We start from the raw sequence: 21,004 nt of genomic DNA on the forward strand, positions 1-21,004 counted from the left end.
GTTCTCTCAATTTTTAAAAGTTGAACAAGAAACTATCTTCTGAATATAGCATAAGGAACTACCTTCTGAATATAGCATAAAAAAGTGAGTTCCCCAGTAATCTGTTGATAGGACATAGGCAGTAGAGAATAAAAAACCACAGGTGCATTTTGTTTTTTCAAAATACAAGACATAATATATAATGCTTACATTCAAAGTTTTACGTATTTCTATAAGGGTATCAAAATGGTTTATCTAGCAAGTGTTTATCAGCAAAGTCTTATTCAAAACAGCTAAAATACTAAAATTATATAGAAATAAAAATATTGTAAAGAAAAAACAAGGCTACAGATTAGTAGCAGAATGTAGAGAACTATAAATAGGAGTGGAAAGAGCTAAGTTCTACCACTAGTTCTGCTCTTAACTAGTTCTGTGACCTTGGGCAAATCTTCCCTTTCTGTATCTTGGTTTTGTCATTTGTAAAACGACAAAACTGATCCCATCATCTCTAGAGTTCTCTCACCATTAATCTCATAACCAGAATTTTAAATATGACAGAAAAGAGTATGATGCTTTAAGGGTGTGAACTGTATCTTTAACCAATATTTATCCAGATTCACAGATTTTAGAGTTGTTCAAAGTACCTACCTCATGATCCTGTAATTCTATGTTTATGTATAGCTTTCTCATCACAAAATAGGTTGCTCAAGCTCCTCAATCAGAAATATATCTTTGAAACTCCATGAGCAACACTAACCATGAAAATGTTTGGGTAGTCAAAGCAGATCATCAAATAATTCAGCTATCATCAAACATATTTTTGAATAAGATATTTAGCTATCTGCTTATCTACTGTGGTTAATAAAAGTTTTCTTAGTAAACAACTGGTTTTCTATTTCCAAGCACTTTAAAAGAGCATCAAAATCAAAATCAATTCTATTATTTAAAAGTCCTCTTTGAAAGAAGCAAATATTTGTAGAAGTCAAAATTTTATAACAACTTTCAGACAAACTGAAGTAGGTTCCTATTTTACTATTTTTCTTAGTATCAACCATCAACATGGTACAGCTATTTGCATCCAGGCAAAAAAATATATTATTTTCAAAAACAGAATTTTTCTACATTTTTTTTATCAGCCCAAAGCATCCATCTACTTTCATCTATCAAAACAGTATGCTTCCTTATTCTTATAAAGAGAGACTAAATTTGAAAATCAAGCAGAATTTATCTGAAAACACTTATTTAGGCATTTAACAGTACATTTCAGTAATACCTACCTACTTTTAAAACAATTTTATGAAGTAAATCCAAATCAGAGCTGCTAGGAAGATAGGGATTTCCAGTGGCCATCTCAATGATCATACAGCCCAGAGCCCAGATATCCACAGGTCTGAAACAGACAAGAATAAATCACTCTTTCATGGAGAAATATATAAAACATCTTTTCTTAAAAACCCTTTTTTTTTTTGGCCATGCTGTGCAACTTGCAGGATCTTAGTTACCCAACCAGTGATTGAACCTATGTCCATAACCTTATCTTACACCACTTATAAAAATTGACTCAAAATGGATGGAAGACATAAATCTAAGAACTAGAACTACAAACCTCTTAAAACAGAGGCCTTTCACAGTCTTGGACTTGGCAAAACCAAAAGCATAAAAACAGACAGAATGAACTTCATCGAAATTAAAAATTCTGTTTCTCAAATGACACACACCATCAAGAAAATCAAGAGACAACTAAATAAGAGAAAATATCTGCAAATAAGTATCTGATAAAGAATTTATATCTAGATATACAAAGAATTCTTACAATTTAATAATAAAAAGCTAGTCCAATTTAAGAAAGGGCTAAGGATCTGAATAGAAATTTCTCCAAGGAAGATATATAAATGGTCAATAAGCACATAAAAAAAATCAACAATGAAGTCCAAAAATCATTAGTTATCAAGGAAATGGAAATCAAACCCATAAGGAGATACCACTTTACACCTATAAGGATAACTAGAATCCAAAAGTCAGATAATAACAAGTGCTGGTGAGGATACAGAGGAATTTGTAACCCTCACACTCTTGATGGTGTCTTTACATTCTTCAAGATTCATTATTTGTTTATTAGATTGTTGTTTCCTATACTATTTTTACTGATTCACAACAGACTGAGGCCTTTCTACTTTTTGAAATATCTAGTACAATTTAAAAATTATTATTTGTCAGTGTTTGCAAAGACTTTGCCATACTCAGGAACTAGGAAACTTGTGATAACTCTGGCAGAGTAGATTTTAAAATGTCTGCAGAATCTAGAGTCTACAGAGAAGCAAGGAGGCCACTCTGTAAAGGGTGGGGCACAGCTTAAGGCAAGCATGGATGGCAGCCTGAGAGATTTCTGCATAAGTTTCCTGGGGCTGGGGCCACTCAGCTCCAAGGGGCAAGTGTGGCAACATCAACAGCAGCAGGATAGATGTCTAGGGTCTCTCTGCTCTATTTGGGGGTGTCCCTTTTCTCTCCCAAGCCCAGATGCAGAAGGCAGAGTTTGTCAGTAGTTCAGGTGACAGATAACACCGAGGGAAAAAAGAGATGGCTAGGAAAGGCCAGGCAGGATCCCCAAGTATACATACTTTCCATAAGAGGTATCTTTTAATACTAATTCTGGAGCTCTGTACCAGCGTGTAGCCACATAGTCTGTATAAACATCTCCAGGAGCTGCTAGCGTTCGTGCAAAACCAAAATCACAGAGTTTAGTAATTCCTGATTGGGATACTAAAATATTCTCAGGTTTTATATCTCGATGAATGATCTAAAAAACAAACAGAAGATGTAATACATTGAAATGAGATTTCATTATCTAGAACATTTCTCAACAATTAAGAGAAAATCTAGCTAATTAAGATAGTAAAGTTATTTTCTTACCACATGCAAAGGATTAACTACACAGTGCAAAAATATGTAACTATAAATAGTTGTGTGTGTGTACTCAGTTGTGTCTGACTCTTTGTGCCCCACTGACTGTAGCTCACTAAGCTCTTCTGTGCACGGTATTTTCCAGGCAAGAATACTGTAGTGGGTTGCCATTTTCTACTCCAGGGGATCGTCCCAACCCCTTGAAAAGATAATAATGAAGGTAATACTGAAAAGATAAATCACATTCCTAAAAGAAAAAGTAATAAAAAAGAACTTAATGGAAAAAGTTTAACTTTCCATTAACCCCATGTCACACTTCAGGTACTGCCCCTTGTCTCATTTCCTTCATAGCTAAACTTCTTGAAAACATTATTTTTACTTATTCACTTTCTGATCACTCATTCACTGCTCAAGTGGAAGGTGAGCAATCTTGTCTTCTGCTCCCCCATTCAAACTGCCCTAGCAACTCTATTCAATGCTCTGCAGAAACCTAAATGGGAAGGAAATCAAAAAATGTGGGAATATATATATATATATGACTCACTTTGCTGTGCAGCAGAAACTAACACAATTTAAAACAACTATTTGCTTAGTCCCCTAGTTGTGTCCAACTCTCTGTGACCCAAATGGACTGTAGGACACCAGGTTCCTCTGTCCAGGGAACTTTCCAGGCAAGAATATGGGAGTGGGGAGCCATTTTCTACTCCAGGGGATCTTTCTGACCCAGGGATCAAACCCGCATCTCTTACATCTCCTGCATTGGTAGGTGGATTCTTTACCAATTGTGCCACCTGGGAAGCTCGCAAAACAACTATATTCCAATAAAAAATAATTTTAAAAAGTGTCCAGGCCAAAGTCATCAACAACTTCATTGTTGCTACATCCAACAGACACCCCTCAATACATATCTTGCCAGATGTGAAGTGAAAATTGCTCAGTCGTGACCTACTCTTTGTGACCCTCATGGACTATATATAGTCCATGGAATTCTCTAGGCCAGAATACTGGAGCTGGTAGCCGCTGTTCCCTTCTCCAGGGGCTCTTTGTAACCCAGGGATCGAACACAGGTTTCCTGCATTGCAGGCAATTCTTTATCAGCTGAGCCACCAGGGAAGCCCTCACTAGACATCTTAGTGTAAAAATATAGGCAACCACTCCATTCCTGACTTCTGGGACCAGTTTCCTCCAATGGCAGTTTCTTTTTCTCTGTCTGTAAATGTAGGGTTCTGGTCTTAGGCTTCTCTTCTCATGCATCTTGTTTCTTGCACAATCTCATCTACTTTTTTTTTTTTTTTTTTAGCACTTTCTTTACTTGGTTATGGGAATACCATATTCTTTTGGGCTTCTTCCCACCTATGGCTGTTTCATCTCAATCTCACCTACTCTTACAGGCCTTAGTGACTATCTATATACTAATGATTTCCATATTTCTATCTCTAACCAAGATATTTCTCTTGGTTTCCATAAGAAGAAGAAGCCTGCAAGAAGTCCCATAAGGCTGACCCACACACTCCCACAAACTCAGATAATTAAAAACTAAATGGACTATCTTCTCCCCAAAACCCATTTGTTCTTAAGAGTCCTTTAGCTCAGTGAATGGAACCAACATTGACCTCAAGGCTCAAGCCAGAAATCAAGGCATATTTCTCCCTCAGGTCCCATATTCTCTCCATCCACTTCTCTCCCTAGTTCAAGGTCCCTCAGCTCTCTCATCAAAATTACCTTACTAAATGGTTTCCCTGAATTCCCTCTGATCCCCTCCCATTCATTGCCCACAATGAAATCTGAGTATTATTTTAAAATCATGTGTATGATTATGTCACTCCTTCAAGGATTCCCCATGCCATAGGACAAATCTGAAGCTACATAAAATGGCTGGTAAGGACTTACAGGATTTGGCCTCTGCTCACATTCTCAGCTGTTCTTCCCTAGCCTATAGAATATTAGTTTCCCAATTTTCCAGGTTTGTGTCATCATTTGCATTTGCTAATGCTGTTCCAGCCGCCTAGAACACTGCCTCGCCAACTATTTCCTTATGTCTCAGCTGAGATGTCTGCAATAGAGGTTCCTTTTACATATTATTCTACATTTCCTCCTTCACAGTTATTTGTCGTGCTTTATTATTATTTGCCTATTTACTTGTCATTCCCATTGGACAGTAAGTTCCATGAGGGTAAGATGTGTATCTGTTTTGTTGAGGCTATATCCCCCATGCCCAGTACAGTGCCTGAAACAAAGAAGGCGTTTAAAAACTTTATCAATGCATTAAGCATACTCTCATCACCAGCAAAGTATCATAGCACAAGTGAAAATATCTTGGTGACAGAATTCTGGGATCTTTCCTTTTTTATATAACTTATTGCTATAAGCTTTTGGGTTTAGCTTTTGTTCTGCCTCAAGTCTTCCTCCTAATTGGCCAAATAATTATCTTAGGGTAATGAATCAGCTTAAAGGCACCATCTGTAAAACTTTGTTAGTCCCTCTTTACTTTCACAACTTTTACTGAGTGACTACTACATGCCAGGTACTATACCAAGATCTGAGAATATAACATGAGCAAAAGTAGACATGGAAAAGCACTTTAAAATATCACTTTACATATTCTGCCTACTACACAGCCGTGACCCTCCTCCTCAGTACTCTGCTGCTGCTGAGTCACTTCAGTCGTGTCCAACTCTCTGCAACCCCATGGACGGCAGCCCACCAGATGCCCCATCTTTGGGATTCTCCAGGCAAGAACACTGGAGTGGGTTGCCATTTCCTTCTCCAATGCATGAAAGTGAAAAGTGAAACTGAAGTTGCTCAGTCATGTCCGACCCTCAGCAACCCCACGGACCACAGCCTTCCAGGCTCCTCCATCCATGGGATTCTCCAGGCAAGAGTACTGGAGTGGGGTGCCATTGCTCTCTCCTCCTCAGTACTCTAAACATGCATAAAGATACACTCAGTTGACACCCTAATATGTTCACTCTATTTAACAGTTAACACCCTGACTACATGCAGAATTTTGTTATCTTTGAGAATCAAGCACTCTCTGAATTCCAACTTCTAAAATTCTGTTTTAACAACATCCTCTTTGGTCTTTGACAATCACACTGAGACCTCTATAAACAGTATTTCTATGTGTGTAGATTTTCTCTAATTTTTCTCATCAATGTTTAATAGTTTTCAGTGTATAGGTCTTATTTTCTCTAAGTATTTTCTTTTTTGATGTTATTACAATGGTATTTTTAATTCAGTTTCTGAGTTTGCTAATACACAGAAATACAAATAATTTTGGTATATTGATCTTCTATCCTACAATCTTAATAAACTTACAGCTTAGTTCTTTTTTTAAAAAATACTTTTATTTATTTATTTGGCTAGTTGTGGTATGTGGGATTTTGTTTCCAGACCAGGAATGGAACCCGTGCCCCCTGCATTGGAAGCATGGAATCTTAACCACTGGACCACCAGGGAAATCCCAAACTTACAGCTTAGTTCTTTTAACTTTACTGTAGATTCCATAAAATTTTCTACAGAAATGATCATGTCATTGGTGAATAAAGACAGTTTTACTGCTCAAAAAAAAAAAAAAAAGAGAGAGAGAGATACGACTTCACATCCACTGGAATAGTGATAATCAAAAGACAATAACAATACTGGGAGGACACAGAAAAACGGATACATTGTTGGTGGAGATATAAAATGGTATAGCCACTTAGGCCAGTTTCTTCAAAAAGTGAAAACATAACCTCACCATATGATCCACTGGTATTCTTGAGTTATCCTATTTCTATTCCCCACTCCCCAGTTCCTGGTAGCATGGTAGACCAACACCCCCAAATCATGCTGAAAACTAGCAGCCTAGTAGCCACCAGAGGAAGCTGTATCTCCTAGCTATAGCGTTGGATCTCCTCCAAAGCCCCATTCCCAGGTAACAGTCATTATCTAACATGTCTGTCAGATTACTGGAAAACTCCACCAGAAGTTTTGTCTTCACTGACCTAACTCAGAGCTCGCCCAGGGCAAAGGGCCTTTGTCAGAAACAATTAGCAGCTACTAAATAACATTACTGGAGAAGGCAATGGCAACCCACTTCAGTGTTCTTGCCTGGAGAATCCCAGGGACAGAGGAGCCTGGTAGGCTGCCGTCTATGGGGTCGCACAGAGACGGACATGACTGAAGCAACTTAGCAGCAGCAGCAAATAACATTATAGCCACCTGAGGGAGCTATAACAGGACAAACAACAAGCTGACCAAAATACTTAATTAAAAAGAGAGGCTGGGAGTGAGATGTCCATAAAAGATCTGCAAAGTTCCAACATATTACTGAGAATCATGAAGGGTACATGTCCAGCTGTGCACACACTAGGAAAGACCTGAGATTGTCCCTAAGCTCTCAAGTCTGGTGGAATTTAGGTTCTACACAAGCAAGAAGGGCTAAGTTGTAAACTTTCTGCCTAAACACTGAAGAAATGCCCCAACACAGAGAGAGAAGGAGCCTTCAGTAAATACCCAGTAAATATGGCTGAGAGATTTATTAGTTTCAAGAATTTAAGGAAATCTCTGTTCAAACATTAGCTGACCAGTAAGCTAACTGAGCAGAGATTTCAGTGGTCATACATGACAAACAATACAGACTTCACAAATTAGTTCAGGAAAATAACTAACAAACAGTTACAACTGAAAACCTTGAGACATAGGAAATTCTGATCTCCAGATTGCCACAATGTATTATTTTACATGTCCAGTTATCAACAAAAAATTACAAAATTTCCAAGAAAATTCCCCAAAAAAGGTGTGCAAAGAAAGATATATGGCCATTCATAAGGGGAAAAAGCAGTCAATAAGAAGCTTTGCCTGAAGAAGCCCAGATATAACCTGCAAGAAAAAGACTATTCAGTTCTTTTCAGTTCAGTCGCTCAGTCATGTTCGACTCTTTGTGACCCCATGAACTGCAGCATGCCAGGCCTCCCTGTCCGTCACCAACTCCCGGAGTTTACCCAAACTTATGTCCATCGAGTCGGTGATGCCATTCAACCATCTCATCCTCTGTCGTCCCCTTCTCCTGCCCTCAATCTTTCCCACCATCTGGATCTTTTCCAATGAGTCAGCTCTTCGCATCAGGTGGCCAAAGCATTGGAGTTTCAGCTTCAACATGAGCCCTACCAATGAACACCCAGGACTGATCTCCTTTAGGATGGACTGGTTGGATCTCCTTGCAGTCCAAGGGACTCTCAAGAGTCTTCTCCAACACCACAGTTCAAAAGCATCAATTCTTCTGTGCTCAGCTTTCTTTATAGTCCAACTCTCACATCCATACATGACCACTGGAAAAATCACAGCCTTGACTAGACGGACCTTTGTTGGCAAAATAATGTCTCTGCTTTTTAATATGCTGTCCAGGTTGGTTGTAACTTTCCTTCCAAGGAGTAAGCATCTTTTAATTTCATGGCTGCAATCACCATCTGCAGTGATTTTGGAGCCCCCAAAAATAAAGTCAGCCACTCTGTCCACTGTTTCCCCATCTACTTGCCATGAAGTGATGGGACTGGATGCCATGATCTTAGTTTTCTGAATGTTGAGCTTTAAGCCAACTTTTTCACTCTCCTCTTTCACTTTTATCAAGAAGCTCTTTAGTTCTTCTTCACTTTCTGCCATAAGGGTGGTTTCATCAGCATATCTGAGGTTATTGATATTTCTCCCAGCAATCTTGATTCCAGCTTGTGCTTCTTCCAGTCCAGCATTTCTCATGATATACTCTGCATATAAGATAAATAAGCAGGGTAACAATATACAGCCTTGACGTACTCCTTTTCCTATTTGGAACTAGTCTGTTGTTCCATGTCCAGTTCTAACTGTTGCTTTCTGACCTGCATACAGGTTTCTCAAGAGGCAGGTTAGGTGGTCTGGTATTCCCATTTCCTTCAGAATTTTCCACAGTTTATTGTGATCCACACAGTCAAAGGCTTTGGCGTAGTCAATAAAGCAGAAATAGATGTTTTTCTGGAACTCTCTTGCTTTTTCAACGATCCAATGGATGCTGGCAATTTGTTCTCTGGTTCCTCTGCCTTTTCTAAAACCAGCTTGAACATCTGGAAGTTCATGGTTCATGTTGCTGAAGCCTGGCTTGGAGAATTTTGAGTGTTACTTTACTAGTGTGTGAGATGAGTACAATTGTGTGGTAGTTTGAGCATTCTTTGGCATTGCGTTTCTTTGGGATTGGAATGACAACTGACCTTTTCCAGTCCTTTGGCCACTGCTGAGTTTTCCAAATTTGTTGACATATTGAGTGCAGCACTTTCACAGCATCATCTTTTAGGATTTGGAATAGCTCAACTGGGATTCCATCACCTCCACTAGCTTTATTCGTAGTAATGCTTCCTAAGGCCTACTTGACTTCACATTCCAGGATGTCTGGCTCTAGGTCAGTGATCACACCATCATGATTATCTGGGTCATGAAGATCTTTTTTGTACAGTTCTTCTGTATATTCTTGGCACCTCTTCTTAATATCTTCTGCTTCTGTTAGGTCCATACCATTTCTGTCCTTTATTGAGCCCATCTTTGCATGAAATGCTCCCTTGATATCTCTAATTTTCTTGAAGAGATCTCTAGTCTTTCCCATTTTATTGTTTTCCTCCATTTCTTTGCACTGATCGCTAAGGAAGGCTTTCTTATCTCTCCTTGCTATTGTTTGGAACTCTGCATTCAAATGCGTATATCTTTCCTTGTCTCCTTTGCTTTTCACTTCTCTCCTTTTCACAGCTATTTGTAAGGCCTCCTCAGACAGCCATTTTACTTTTTTGCATTTATTTTTCTTGGACATGGTCTTGATCCCTGTCTCCTGTACAATGTCATGAACCTCTGTTCATGTCCATAGTTCATCAGATACTCTATCAGATTTAGTCCCTTAAATCTATTTCTCACTTCCACTGTATAATCATAAGGGTTTTGATTTAGGTCATACCTGAATGGTTTAGTGGTTTTCCCGACTTTCTTCAATATAAGTCTTAATCTGGCACTAAAGATCTCATGATCTGAGCCACAGTCAGCCCCAGGTCTTGTTTTTGCTGACTGTATACAGCTTCTCCATCTTTGGCTGCAAAGAATATATTCAATCTGATTTCGGTGTTGGCCATCTGGTGATGTCCATGTGTAGAGTCTTCTCTTGCATTGCTTAAATATGTTCAAGATAAAAGGAAACCATATCTAAAGAACTAAAGAAAAGTATCAACAGAATGTCTCACCAAATAAAGGATATCAATAAAGAGAAAGAAATGATTTAAAAAAACTAAGCAGAGTGGGAAAAAAACAGTATTAAGAAAGCAGAAAGGCAACCCCAAAGAGAAAATAATAGCAAACCATGTATCTGATAAGGATCTACTATCCAAAATATAGAAAATACAACTTGACAATAGAAAGACAAATAACCCAATTTAAAAATGAGCAGAGAACTTGAATAGACATTTCTTCAAAAATAAACAAATATAAACTTATTTTGCTTTAGATATGACATCAAAAGCAAAAGCAATCAAAGAAAGATGTTCAGTCATGTGCAACTCTGCAACTCTGTGGACTGTAGCCCACCGGGCTCCTCTGTCCATGGGATTTCCCAGGCAAGCATACTGGAGTGGGTTGCCATTTCCTTCTCCAGGAGACCTTTCCGACAACCCAGGGACTGAGCCCAGGTCTCTTGTGTCTTCTGCATTGGCAGACGAATTCTTTACCACTAGTGCCATCTGGGAAGCCCAGACAAATTGGACTCCATCGTATCTGGAGACAAAAATGCCTTTTCTGAATTTTTCATTTAAGTGGAATTTATACTTACGTGTTTTTTGCATTTGATTTTTTTCAACATGTTTTCAAGTTTCACTCATTCTGTAGGATGCATCAGCAATCTATTCCTTTTTGAGGCTGAATAAATCCCATTATTGGGTATACTTCATTTTGTTTATCCATTCATCAGCTAATATATATTTGTTTCTACTTTTCAGCTATTTTGAATAATGCTTATATGACATTCCTGGGCAGGTTTTTATGTGAACATATGCTATCAATTCTCTTGGATAGATAGCTAGGAGTAAAATTGCTGGGTCATATGCTAATTCTGTTTAACTTTTTGAGGAACTGCCAAGCTGTTTTCCATAGCAGCTGCACCATTTTACATTACCACCAGCAGTGTATAAAGGTTCCAGTTTCTCAAATTCCTTGCCAACATTCGCTCTTGTCTGTTTTTTAAATTACAGCCAGCCTAGTGAGTGTGAAATGGTACCTCACTGCGATTTTTGATATGCATTACCATAATGACTTGAGATATTGAGCATCATTTCATGTGCTATTAGCCATTTGTTTATCTTCTTTGGAGAAATGTCTACTAAGTCCTTTGCCTATTTTTAAACTGGGTTGTCTTTTTATGTTGAATTGTGTTTTATATAATCTAGAAACTAGTTGCTTATCATATTTGATTTTCAAATATTTTCTCCCATCTGTGAACTGTCTTTTTACTTTCTTGATGGTGTCCTTCAATGCACAAAAGTTTTTAATTTTGATGGAGTCCAATTTGTCTATTTTGAATACTTTTGCTTTTGAGGTCATATCTAAAGAACTATTGCCTAACACATGGCCACAAAGATTACCACCTATGTTTTCTTCTGAGTTTTATAGTTCTGGTGCTTACATTTAGGTCATTAATCCATTTAGAGTTATTTTTTGTATATGATATGAATTATCACATTTTGGATTCAAACAGTGAGTTTGATTCTCCTTTATTTTGTAGTGAAATCTCCCACAATGCATAGAACTCCTATTACAATGATAATAATTCTGTTCTATTAGCTCTATGTGCTTGAAATTTTTTGATTCATTTTATTAGTTTCAAGATCATTTACATTTTTACTCCATTTTGATTCTATTAAGCCATTTTTGTTTTAGTGAACTATAGGTGAATCAAAATATTGTGTCAATTTCAGATGTACAGCAAAGTGATTCAGTTATATACACATTATTTTTCAGATTATTTTCCATTACAGGTATTATAAGATATTAACTATACTTCCCTGTGCTATAAAGTAAATCCTTGCTGCTTATGTATCCAACATGTAGTAGTTTGTATCTGTTAATCCTATACTCCCAGTTTAGCCCTCCCATTTCCCCTTTGGTAACTGTAAGTCTGTTTCCTATGTCTGTGAATCTGCTTCTGTTTTGTATATAGATTCATTACTATTATTTTTTAGATTCCACATTTAAGTGATATATTTATCTTTCTCTGTCTGATTTAACTTAGTCTGATATTCACTAGGTCCATCCGTGCTGCTGCAAATGGTGATGTTTCACTCTTTTCCGTGGCTTAGTAATATTCATATGTGTATCAATGACATCTTAATTGTCTGTTAAGCCCTTGGGTTGTTTCCCTATGTGCCTGAATTTAAACACCTAAGTTCAAAATTCTTACTTTAATTTTACTGGTGTCTCCCATTATTCAAGAAATGTTTTGAGTCTACTACAGGCAAGACACTATAAGGATAGAGATAACTATATCTGACTCCCTATCAGCGCTGTTTATTGAGCACTTAAAATATACCTGACACAGTGCTAAACACTACATAGCTATTACCTAATTTGATCTTTACAAAAAAATCTGTGAGGTACTGTAGCATTATTTTACAGATGAGGAAACTGAGGCTCAGAAAGGTTAGATAATTTTCCTGGGGCCACAGAGTAATGGGACCTTTCATTATGTAACTGTGAGCTACACAAGTTGTGTGGTTATCTCCAGATAAGCCACTAGGTAAAAACCTAGCATAGTCTGATTCCAAAGACTGTGTGCTGTTAAATATTACATTATACTGCCTCCCCTTTGGGCAAGGAATCCATTTGGGCAAGGAAATTACAATCTGAGTCCTAGATGCCATTACAACAAAGTTGCAACAGGAGATGCACTGAGACAGACTATTAGAAATTAAGGTATCTGAAAAAGCTTAGGCTATATAGATGTTATGCCTAATATCACTTACTATGTCTAACTTTACAGAAAGTAGAGTTCATGTTGGGAACAAAGTATGTCCATAAAAACCTGCTGAAATAAACAGTAACTAAACAATGTTAAAAGGCAACACTAAAAATCAAAACAGTTGATCTTCTTTCCTTTCTTGATTTAAAAGACAAGGCTCTTTACTCCTCAGCCACTTTCTCTCCTTTTTTTCCCTAAAGGCATCCACATTCTCTTGCCATTCCCCTGGCTTAGTTTCCAATTCCTACTTCCAGACCTCCCATCATCTGGGCTGGCTTGACTTTCGATGTCTTAATATATTTTCACTAATAAAAGACACCAGAGTTGACTGCTGATTTTTCTATACCTCCTTAGCATCTCAGAGTTGGTCTGCTTTATACTTACAATTATTGTGTGTTCAATATGTTTTTTGGTTCTGTGACTGAATTATAAGGTAGTAATTCCCCCAACCTTCTTTCCATTTTCACAATGTTGATATTGTACAGAAAAATAATTTTAACAACTTTCATAAAAACAGAACAATGTTTAAAAGGCACTTACAATTCATGGTTTTCCTATAGTTTGGGTTACTTTGAAGCACTTACATTATTATTGTGAAGATATTCAATTGCTCGAAGAATCTGGAAGAGGTATTTTCTAAGTCGTTTACTCTCTAATCCGTGACAATAATGTTGTAACTCATCTAAAACTGTGTGGTCAATAAATTCAAACACCAAATGAATTTTCTTTTTCTGTCTAAAAACTTCAATCAGATTGACCAGGTTTTCATGACGAAATTGCTATCAACAAAAGAAATGGATTTTTAATAAGTATCTCATGCACCATAATTTGTACATATAAGACTCATATAATTTTAAAAAGAGGAAAATTCTGTTTCTTTTCCACCATGCATTTCAATAAAAATTTGTTGATTTACTTACATTCCTATTTTTTTTAATGTTTATTTATTTCATAGTTAATATATATAGAACAAAGGGAGATATATTGCTTTACTTTAAGTTGACATTTGGTTGCTTACTAAAATAATTCAGAGTTAACATGCTGAAATGTAACTTTGTATTCTGCTAAGAGATATTGTCCTATCCTTTAAATTGGCTGTGATTAAAAGGTCCTTATGATTTCAAATGAGCATGAATTCCAGTGCCACTGAGCATGTAATCCGAATTTATAGAAATTAATTGCTGTTTGGTCCTGAATGCTAAAGAGTAAAATGTAAGTTCCAGGTGGAGGTTATAAATTCATCACACTGTAACAAAAAGATATAAAAATATCTAGAAACTTTTCAGATATGTGAAATACCAATGTATATCCATAGGAAATTTATATAAATATACAATTATCTGTGGGTACATTTTAGCTCATTGTAAGATTCTATTAAGCAATGAAACATGTTTTTACATTGGTAAGCACTCACTGAAGATAATTTCAAAATGTCAATAATGGAATATATCAGCTTAGAAAACTAAAAGAGGTTTAACATTTTATGCTGCTTATTCTATTTTTTAACACACTGACTTAATTACAATCAATTTTCAAATTGATTGTAATTTCAATTACCAAAAATATTTATTCATTTGGTTAAAAATTAAGGGGTATATTTTCAATGTTGGATTCATCAAAAAGTTAACTTGTATGAAAAACGTTTGCCTTTATTCCAATGGCACAATATCAATTTTTCTAGTTATCTGTATTAATATACAAACTAAAGTCCTCAAAACATGACTAACAGAAAAACATGCCAAAATATAATGCCAGATTCCTTTCCTATTTTTGCTCCAATTTCCTTGGTTGGTGGGGTACCAGAGTGCTATAGCAACATGCTGGCAGTAGCGAAAAAAAAAAGACTGCCTTTGGATACTACAATATAATCCTTCAACTATGGAAAATTAATGTTTTCTTGTCCAGTTGTAATTTTAAAGGCTAAAGCAGAGAAGAGTGAGTGCAAGTTAATAAGCATTAAGGAACATCCATCCAGGGGTACTGGAGAAGGAAATGGCAACCCATTCCACTATTCTTGCCTAGAGAATCCCGTGGACAGAGGAGCCTGGTGGGCTGCTGTCTATGGGGTCGCACAGAGTCGGACATGACTGAAGCGACTTAGCAGCAGCAGCAGCATCTAGGGATAAGGGATCAGTGACTTCCTCAGATAAACCTTGAAACCCCCAGAAATACTCCACTGTCCTTTTTCAGGTTATTTTTGCTTTCTTTTGTAAATGGAAAACTTTTCTACAGATATTCCCACTAATTACTCTAACTTATTTAATGAAATTCTAGCAGATAAAAATTTAGTTCTAATTAAGTCATTATGGCAGTTGTTTTTAGACTAAGAATGTTAACTAATCCAAGAAATGTCTCTTGTGGAATTAGATTTGATTAAACTAAAAATTCTACAAGAAATAAACCAATGGGAAAAAAAGTTAGGGTATCTCAAAATAGCTTGAATAGTTATAATAGTAAATTGTCAAATTCATCTCTGTGTTCTTGCCACATATCAGTTATTTTTACAAAACAATCAAGAAGGAAAAAAAAATCTGCTTAAATGCAACAAAGCTAAAAAAAAAAGAGCAAAAGATATTGCCTGGGAAAAGGTCTCCTAATCAGATTTCACTTATGGTGCACAAAGTTGCCTTCCAGTATTATTATTATGTTTTAGGTCATCTGGATAAGGACATGTATCTCTGACAAAATCATAACATCTCTACTGACTTTAACTTCCCTTTTCATTGTCTAGATATAGAGCAGTTCCAACAATCCACAGATGCCTAATATATTTCTTCTATTTAGAAAGCAAATTGATCCATCATATCTAATACAGACTTACAAAGCAAGAAGAGAATATTACTTTTGTATCAGATAAAAATGAACGAGAAGCTGTTTTTTTCATCACGTATAAAATATCTAGACTATGAACCTTAAAGCATCTAAATCCCAATAAACAAAATATGTGTATGTATATATATATATATTTTTTTTTTAAATCACTAGTTTTGTACCCAATCCCCTAGGAATGTTAATGCTCCTTTCTTTACACTTCTTTAAGTCTTTCCCTTGGGTGGACCTATCATACCTACGTGAAATTCTACCTTGTCCCCTGATCTCTCCTCATATTGTTCCCCATGTCTAAAAGCCTACTGGTCATCTTTACTGATTTCCTGTCACCTTGAATTCAACATTTCTAAAACTGAACTAGTTCCCAAACCATGTCTCTTTTGAGTCTCTGATATTTCCATCAATAGTAGCAATCACGGAACCTCAAAGATACCTTTGATTCCTCCTCTTTGTTGCCTTCTACACTTTCATGTCTTCTTTAGTAATATATTACTACTTTCCATTCAATTGTTGCATTCTAGCATGGTCCCTCACATTTAACAGGATTCTTGAATTAAGGCCACAACACATCTCCCTATTTTTAATTTCTCAGTCCTCCAATCTATTCTAAAAAATAATGCTAGATTAATATTAACCATTTCTTTACTCTGAATTCAAAATCTCTCAGAAAAATCAAGTTTTGATTTCTCAGCCTAAAAGACTTTAAAACCTACCTCCAATTTACTTCTCTAATCTCACTGCTTTCCACTTCTGTATAAGAAACTCTACAGGCAAATGCTCTTTGTTCACTCTGCTCTGCTCTTTGTCCTTTGTCTTGCTTTAGGCTCTCTGAGCTTAAGCTGTTCCCCTAACCTGGGAAACAGTAGTCTCTTCCTCTTTCTTAAATCCTATGTACCCTTTAAAGCCCAATTCAAGTTCCATCTTCTCCAAGAAATCTTCCCTATCTAGTAGGACTTTGTGTTAATCACTGGCTTTTATTGTGAATCACTTAAAATTCACTGTTATTTTTATATGCCCTCTTGTCTTTCTGATTAAATAATAAAAGTTCTGAAGAGCAGGTACTGTCTCTTACCTCATTATAGTCAAAACATCTGGCACAAACACAGAAATTTTTATTAAGTGTTATCAAACTAAATAATCGAATAATTCTTTCACATTTGGCAGTCTCTGTTACATTATACACAAGCACTTTTATCTAGTATCACTGTACACAATAAGGTAAGCTATCACCCTTGTTTTTCTATTCCAAATACCTATGTTAACTCAAGTATTTGTTATATAAGTTTTTATTTCATAACAATCTCTTTTTTGACTTACAGAGAGCAATTAAGGTAAAAGAAGCAAACCTTTAGAAACTTTATTTCCCTCATTGCAATTTTGTTGACAGACTTTTCTGGTTTTTCATAAAATATCTTAATGGCCACTATCTGCCCAGTATCCTTATGTTTACACTTCATGACTGTTCCATAACTTCCCTCTCCCACTTTTCCAAGGGTTTCATACATCTCCATTTTGAAGCCCGGTTTTTTCTTTATGGAAAGAAAGGATGGGGTGGGGGGGGAGAAGATTAAACATTCATACCTTTATTTATTCAAGGTGGATAATGCAATATCACAATAAACTAATACTTTAAATTACAGAAAAGGGTAAACTAGGAATCTTTTCCACGAGTCCTGTTTGTCTCTGGGAATTCTGCCAGTTCGGCAGCAAGGTGTCCTTATGTGGCTTCGGCCACCACCAGAACTTAGGGGAACTTCCTACTGTCTCCATCATTCCCACCAAGATTTAAGATGCTCTCACTACATGTCACCTATTCATCATGGGTAGGGTCCCCACACGTCTCGTCAAGCCCCATCAAATCTAAGTTTTCCGCAAAGCTGCAGTCACCAACAGATCAGGCCCCGGGACCCAAGAAAACCTTGGTCCCACCCGCTCCTCAAACCAGGAGTCTTAGGGTCCCAGACCAGTGCCGCGCCCCTTTCCCCACCGTCGACCTCGTCCGGGCAGCCATCGCTGCCTCAGCCCATTCTGTGATCCTGCCAGCCTGGCTCAGTGCAGTCGCAGCGACTTCCACCCTACCTGGCTTGCTAGCTCCCCATTGCCTACTACCATAGCAACGGTGCAGCAGGTCACTAGCTTGGGGTCTACTGCGCAAGACCGGAAAACCGGCCAGGCCCGACCTGGAAGGGAAAATGGGAACGCGCGGACACGAGTTCCTGTGGGGGCTAACTGGAAACTTCCCTGCGGGTGGAGGTCGGTAATACGAGCAGCTGTCGATCAAACTGGGGCCACTACATAAGGTTGGTTCTGAGCCGCGACAGGGGAGGATCATATTTTGGCAAAAGCTCGAGAGACTGCAAATCCTCTAGGGAAGGGGAACCGGGGTGGAAGTTTATCCGACCTGCATCTTAGACGCCCGTAAGCCCGAGAACACTTGCTGCTTGTGCTGGATCCTAAAAGGATGCTTGGTGTCACAGGTTGAGACTTCTTGTAAAACGAGACTTCCAAGGAAGTCTTGTAAAATTATAGTTTTCTAAGTTACCTAGTTATCTTAATGTTACATAATCTGTGTTTGAGCTCAGCTGTCGACATTCATCCTTAAAACAGGGATAAGACGATTCATAAGAACATTTCTTGAACACCTCTTATATGCTTAAAATTTTTTTCTTGAACTCATAGTAATCCTCTTTTATAAAAATTCCCTTTCTACACGTCAAAACTCGTAAAAGCCCTCTTTGGAAAAACAAATAATTCAAAGGGCTCCACCACAAAATAGAGTGACATATAAGGCACCCCACCTCCCGAAATCTTAATTGCCTAAGAACTAGACATGGGGTTCGGATCGAGTGACAGCCTCCAATGAATAAAAGGAATATCACTGGAAGTGCCCAGGCAGTGCTGTTTTCGTTATGGCTTTCATTTTCCTGTTAAAAAAAAAAGAAGAAGAAAAGCGTAAGAGGCCAGATCTCACTTTGCTTATGAATAAGAGAAAGTGTCATTATTATCCAATAAATTCTAGTCCAGTTGGTCTTACCCCAACATGCACATTAAAATCACACCTAGAGAGCTAGTTAAAAGGCCCCACCCCCAGAGATCCTGATTTAAATGAGTTAGGATAAAGAAATTGGTATTTTAAAACATTCCTAAGTGTTTCTATGTTGCGACAGCTTATATTGAGACACGGAGGGGAAAGAAAGGTGGTCATGGTTTTTGCTTATCACGATAAAAATATTCAAAATTGTCTTTCCTTTTGAAAAGTTATTCAACTATGTTATATTTTCTATGAATATTATAGTAAATCTTATACTGAACTCAGACTTGTAAAGCACACTTATTAAATATTTGTTGTTGACTTATTATGTTGTCAAAGATCAAAGCATGAATCAGTCCCTGCTCTCAGTGAGCTCACAATCTAGAGCAACTGAGTCTATACTATAAAATTATAGCCTTAAAACTATCCTTTCTACAACTAGGTTATGACAGGGTTGGTAACCAGGACAACGTATGATTCTTGCTTATACAATAAAGCTCTCAGACTTTAATGAAACTTACTTGGTTTGATCGAAAGCATTACTTCATTCTGGAAAACCATGACCTGTAGATTTCCAAAACAATTATAATTGCTAAACAAATGACATGACAGATTTTTTTTTTTTAATTTAGCATTTCACTATAGGTAACCCTAACAGTATGTCTCCATCCTTAGCTATAGGGAGGCTAAGAATTGCTATGGCAGGAAGGCAAAAAAATGAAAATAAGAAAATCACTTTTTGACTTACAGAATTACATTTGTCAGTGGGTATCTATCAAGTATTAGATCTGGCTAACTTGATCACCAAGGCAGTTAATAAAAGCAAGAGAAAGAATTCAGAGATTGAAGAAAGAGAGGTACCAGAAAAGTAGGGGAAATTAACCTTTTCTAGTTCAATGAAAGTATGCCCAACGCCATATTCCTCATTCTGTCTTCCTGTAACAACTTGGGTTGAGGAATCACCCAAATGGACTTAAAGAGCTCAGGATTCAGCCCGAAAACGTCTTTAAGAACAGAATTGGAGGTGATAGAGGAAGGGAACTCAATGACTAGAAATAATGTCAGAACTCCAACGGCCAATATCTCCGAGCCCCGGTGGGGGACATTTCAGGCCATTAACTTACTAGTGTTGAAAATCTGAAATAAGTTACTCAGGCTAGATACACAACCCCTATTCACGTCTGCATGATCTCTCCCCCACATGTGAGTCAAACTTTTAGGTTTGACAACCAGTCATCTACACTCTCTTTATACACACTATGATCAAACCCGCGCATTTCTTGACAAATACAACGGTACCCCACTGTAGACAAATCCAAGGACTCTGACACAAAGCCTCAAATAAGAGCAGACTCATAAAGGAAAAACAAAATTCCGTTTACAATCCTGTGGGGATTGTAAACAAACATTAAACAATCTGCACATCGTTCTTTCATCTCTGCCCAGCATTGCCAACCCTGGAAACCCCGCAATGTTCATACTGTAATATCTGGTGGCCCTAAGGAAGCATTTCAGGGGATTTCGCTTTGTATGGGCCTCAGCATTCAGCTGAGGAAAACGGACATCCCTTCACTTTTCCTCAGGTGCCAGATTTGATAAGCCATTGAGCCAACCAGAGGGGAGTTTTAAATCCAAATTATTTGGGGCTTTAGAGATTTAAGAAGCAAAACAAACTACTGCTTCCGACACAATCTCATCAATAGCTGTTCGTAGAACAAAATGGAGAAAAAACATAAAAGTGCATACCAGCCCTCAGCCTGTAAATTTAACTACCGGGCTGAAAGACTTGGCCGAAAGTTAAATCCAGGCGACGCTCTCACGTGATCGGTCCTAATGGCGTCATAGGGACACGTGGTTCTAGATACTTCGTCCCCTCCCCCTCGGAGGTGGATTGTTGACAACGCCGCCGGCGGTCACGTGATCTTACGTCATCCTACCTCCTTTCCCTGAAATCTCTGGCCCCGGATGTGTCCCTCTCTCCCCACCCGGCTGAGCCTAAACTAGTGAAAGAGGGGGAGACGGGTTGGTGTTTCAGTTTCGGTCCTTCTTAATCACAACCTCCAGTCTGAGCATAGGGAACAATAATTGGTCGATTCGTTCAAGGAGACAAAAGGGATAAGGTCCCTGCTGAAGGGCTCCCATAACTAGCTCTCCTACGTCCCGTTCCCTTCTCCCCCACCCCTCACTGCATGGTACCGGCGGAGGGCGGAGGGATCTGGAGGCGGCGGAGGGAGACGTCATTGCAGGGTTGTTTGTGCAACCTCGGCGGC

At 37.8% G+C, this 21,004-nt stretch overlaps 1 protein-coding gene across 10 annotated transcripts in view; it reads right to left on the reverse strand.

Moving 5' to 3' along the window:
* Positions 1–20,891, reverse strand: part of CDKL3 (cyclin dependent kinase like 3) — a 50,965-nt gene extending 30,074 nt beyond the window's left edge. For 5 of the 10 annotated variants that reach the window (XR_003035397.2, XM_024994563.2, XM_059888359.1 and 2 more), the window contains exons 1-7: positions 20,481–20,891; positions 19,256–19,298; positions 17,783–18,627; positions 17,050–17,232; positions 13,459–13,653; positions 2,598–2,776; positions 1,257–1,369 (exon numbers count right to left, since the gene is read on the reverse strand). Coding sequence is in view for 9 of the 10 variants with exons in the window: in XM_024994563.2 (XP_024850331.1) it covers positions 1,257–1,369; positions 2,598–2,776; positions 13,459–13,653; positions 17,050–17,232; positions 17,783–17,815 (703 nt within the window). In the remaining variant the exon portion in view is untranslated. The other 5 variants (XM_059888363.1, XM_059888361.1, XM_059888365.1 and 2 more) reach the window with 5 other exon arrangements.
* Positions 20,892–21,004: the final 113 nt, after the last annotated feature.

The sequence above is a fragment of the Bos taurus genome, chromosome 7 (genome assembly GCF_002263795.3).
Source record: "Bos taurus isolate L1 Dominette 01449 registration number 42190680 breed Hereford chromosome 7, ARS-UCD2.0, whole genome shotgun sequence".
In the NCBI taxonomy this organism is placed as follows: Eukaryota; Metazoa; Chordata; class Mammalia; order Artiodactyla; family Bovidae; genus Bos; species Bos taurus.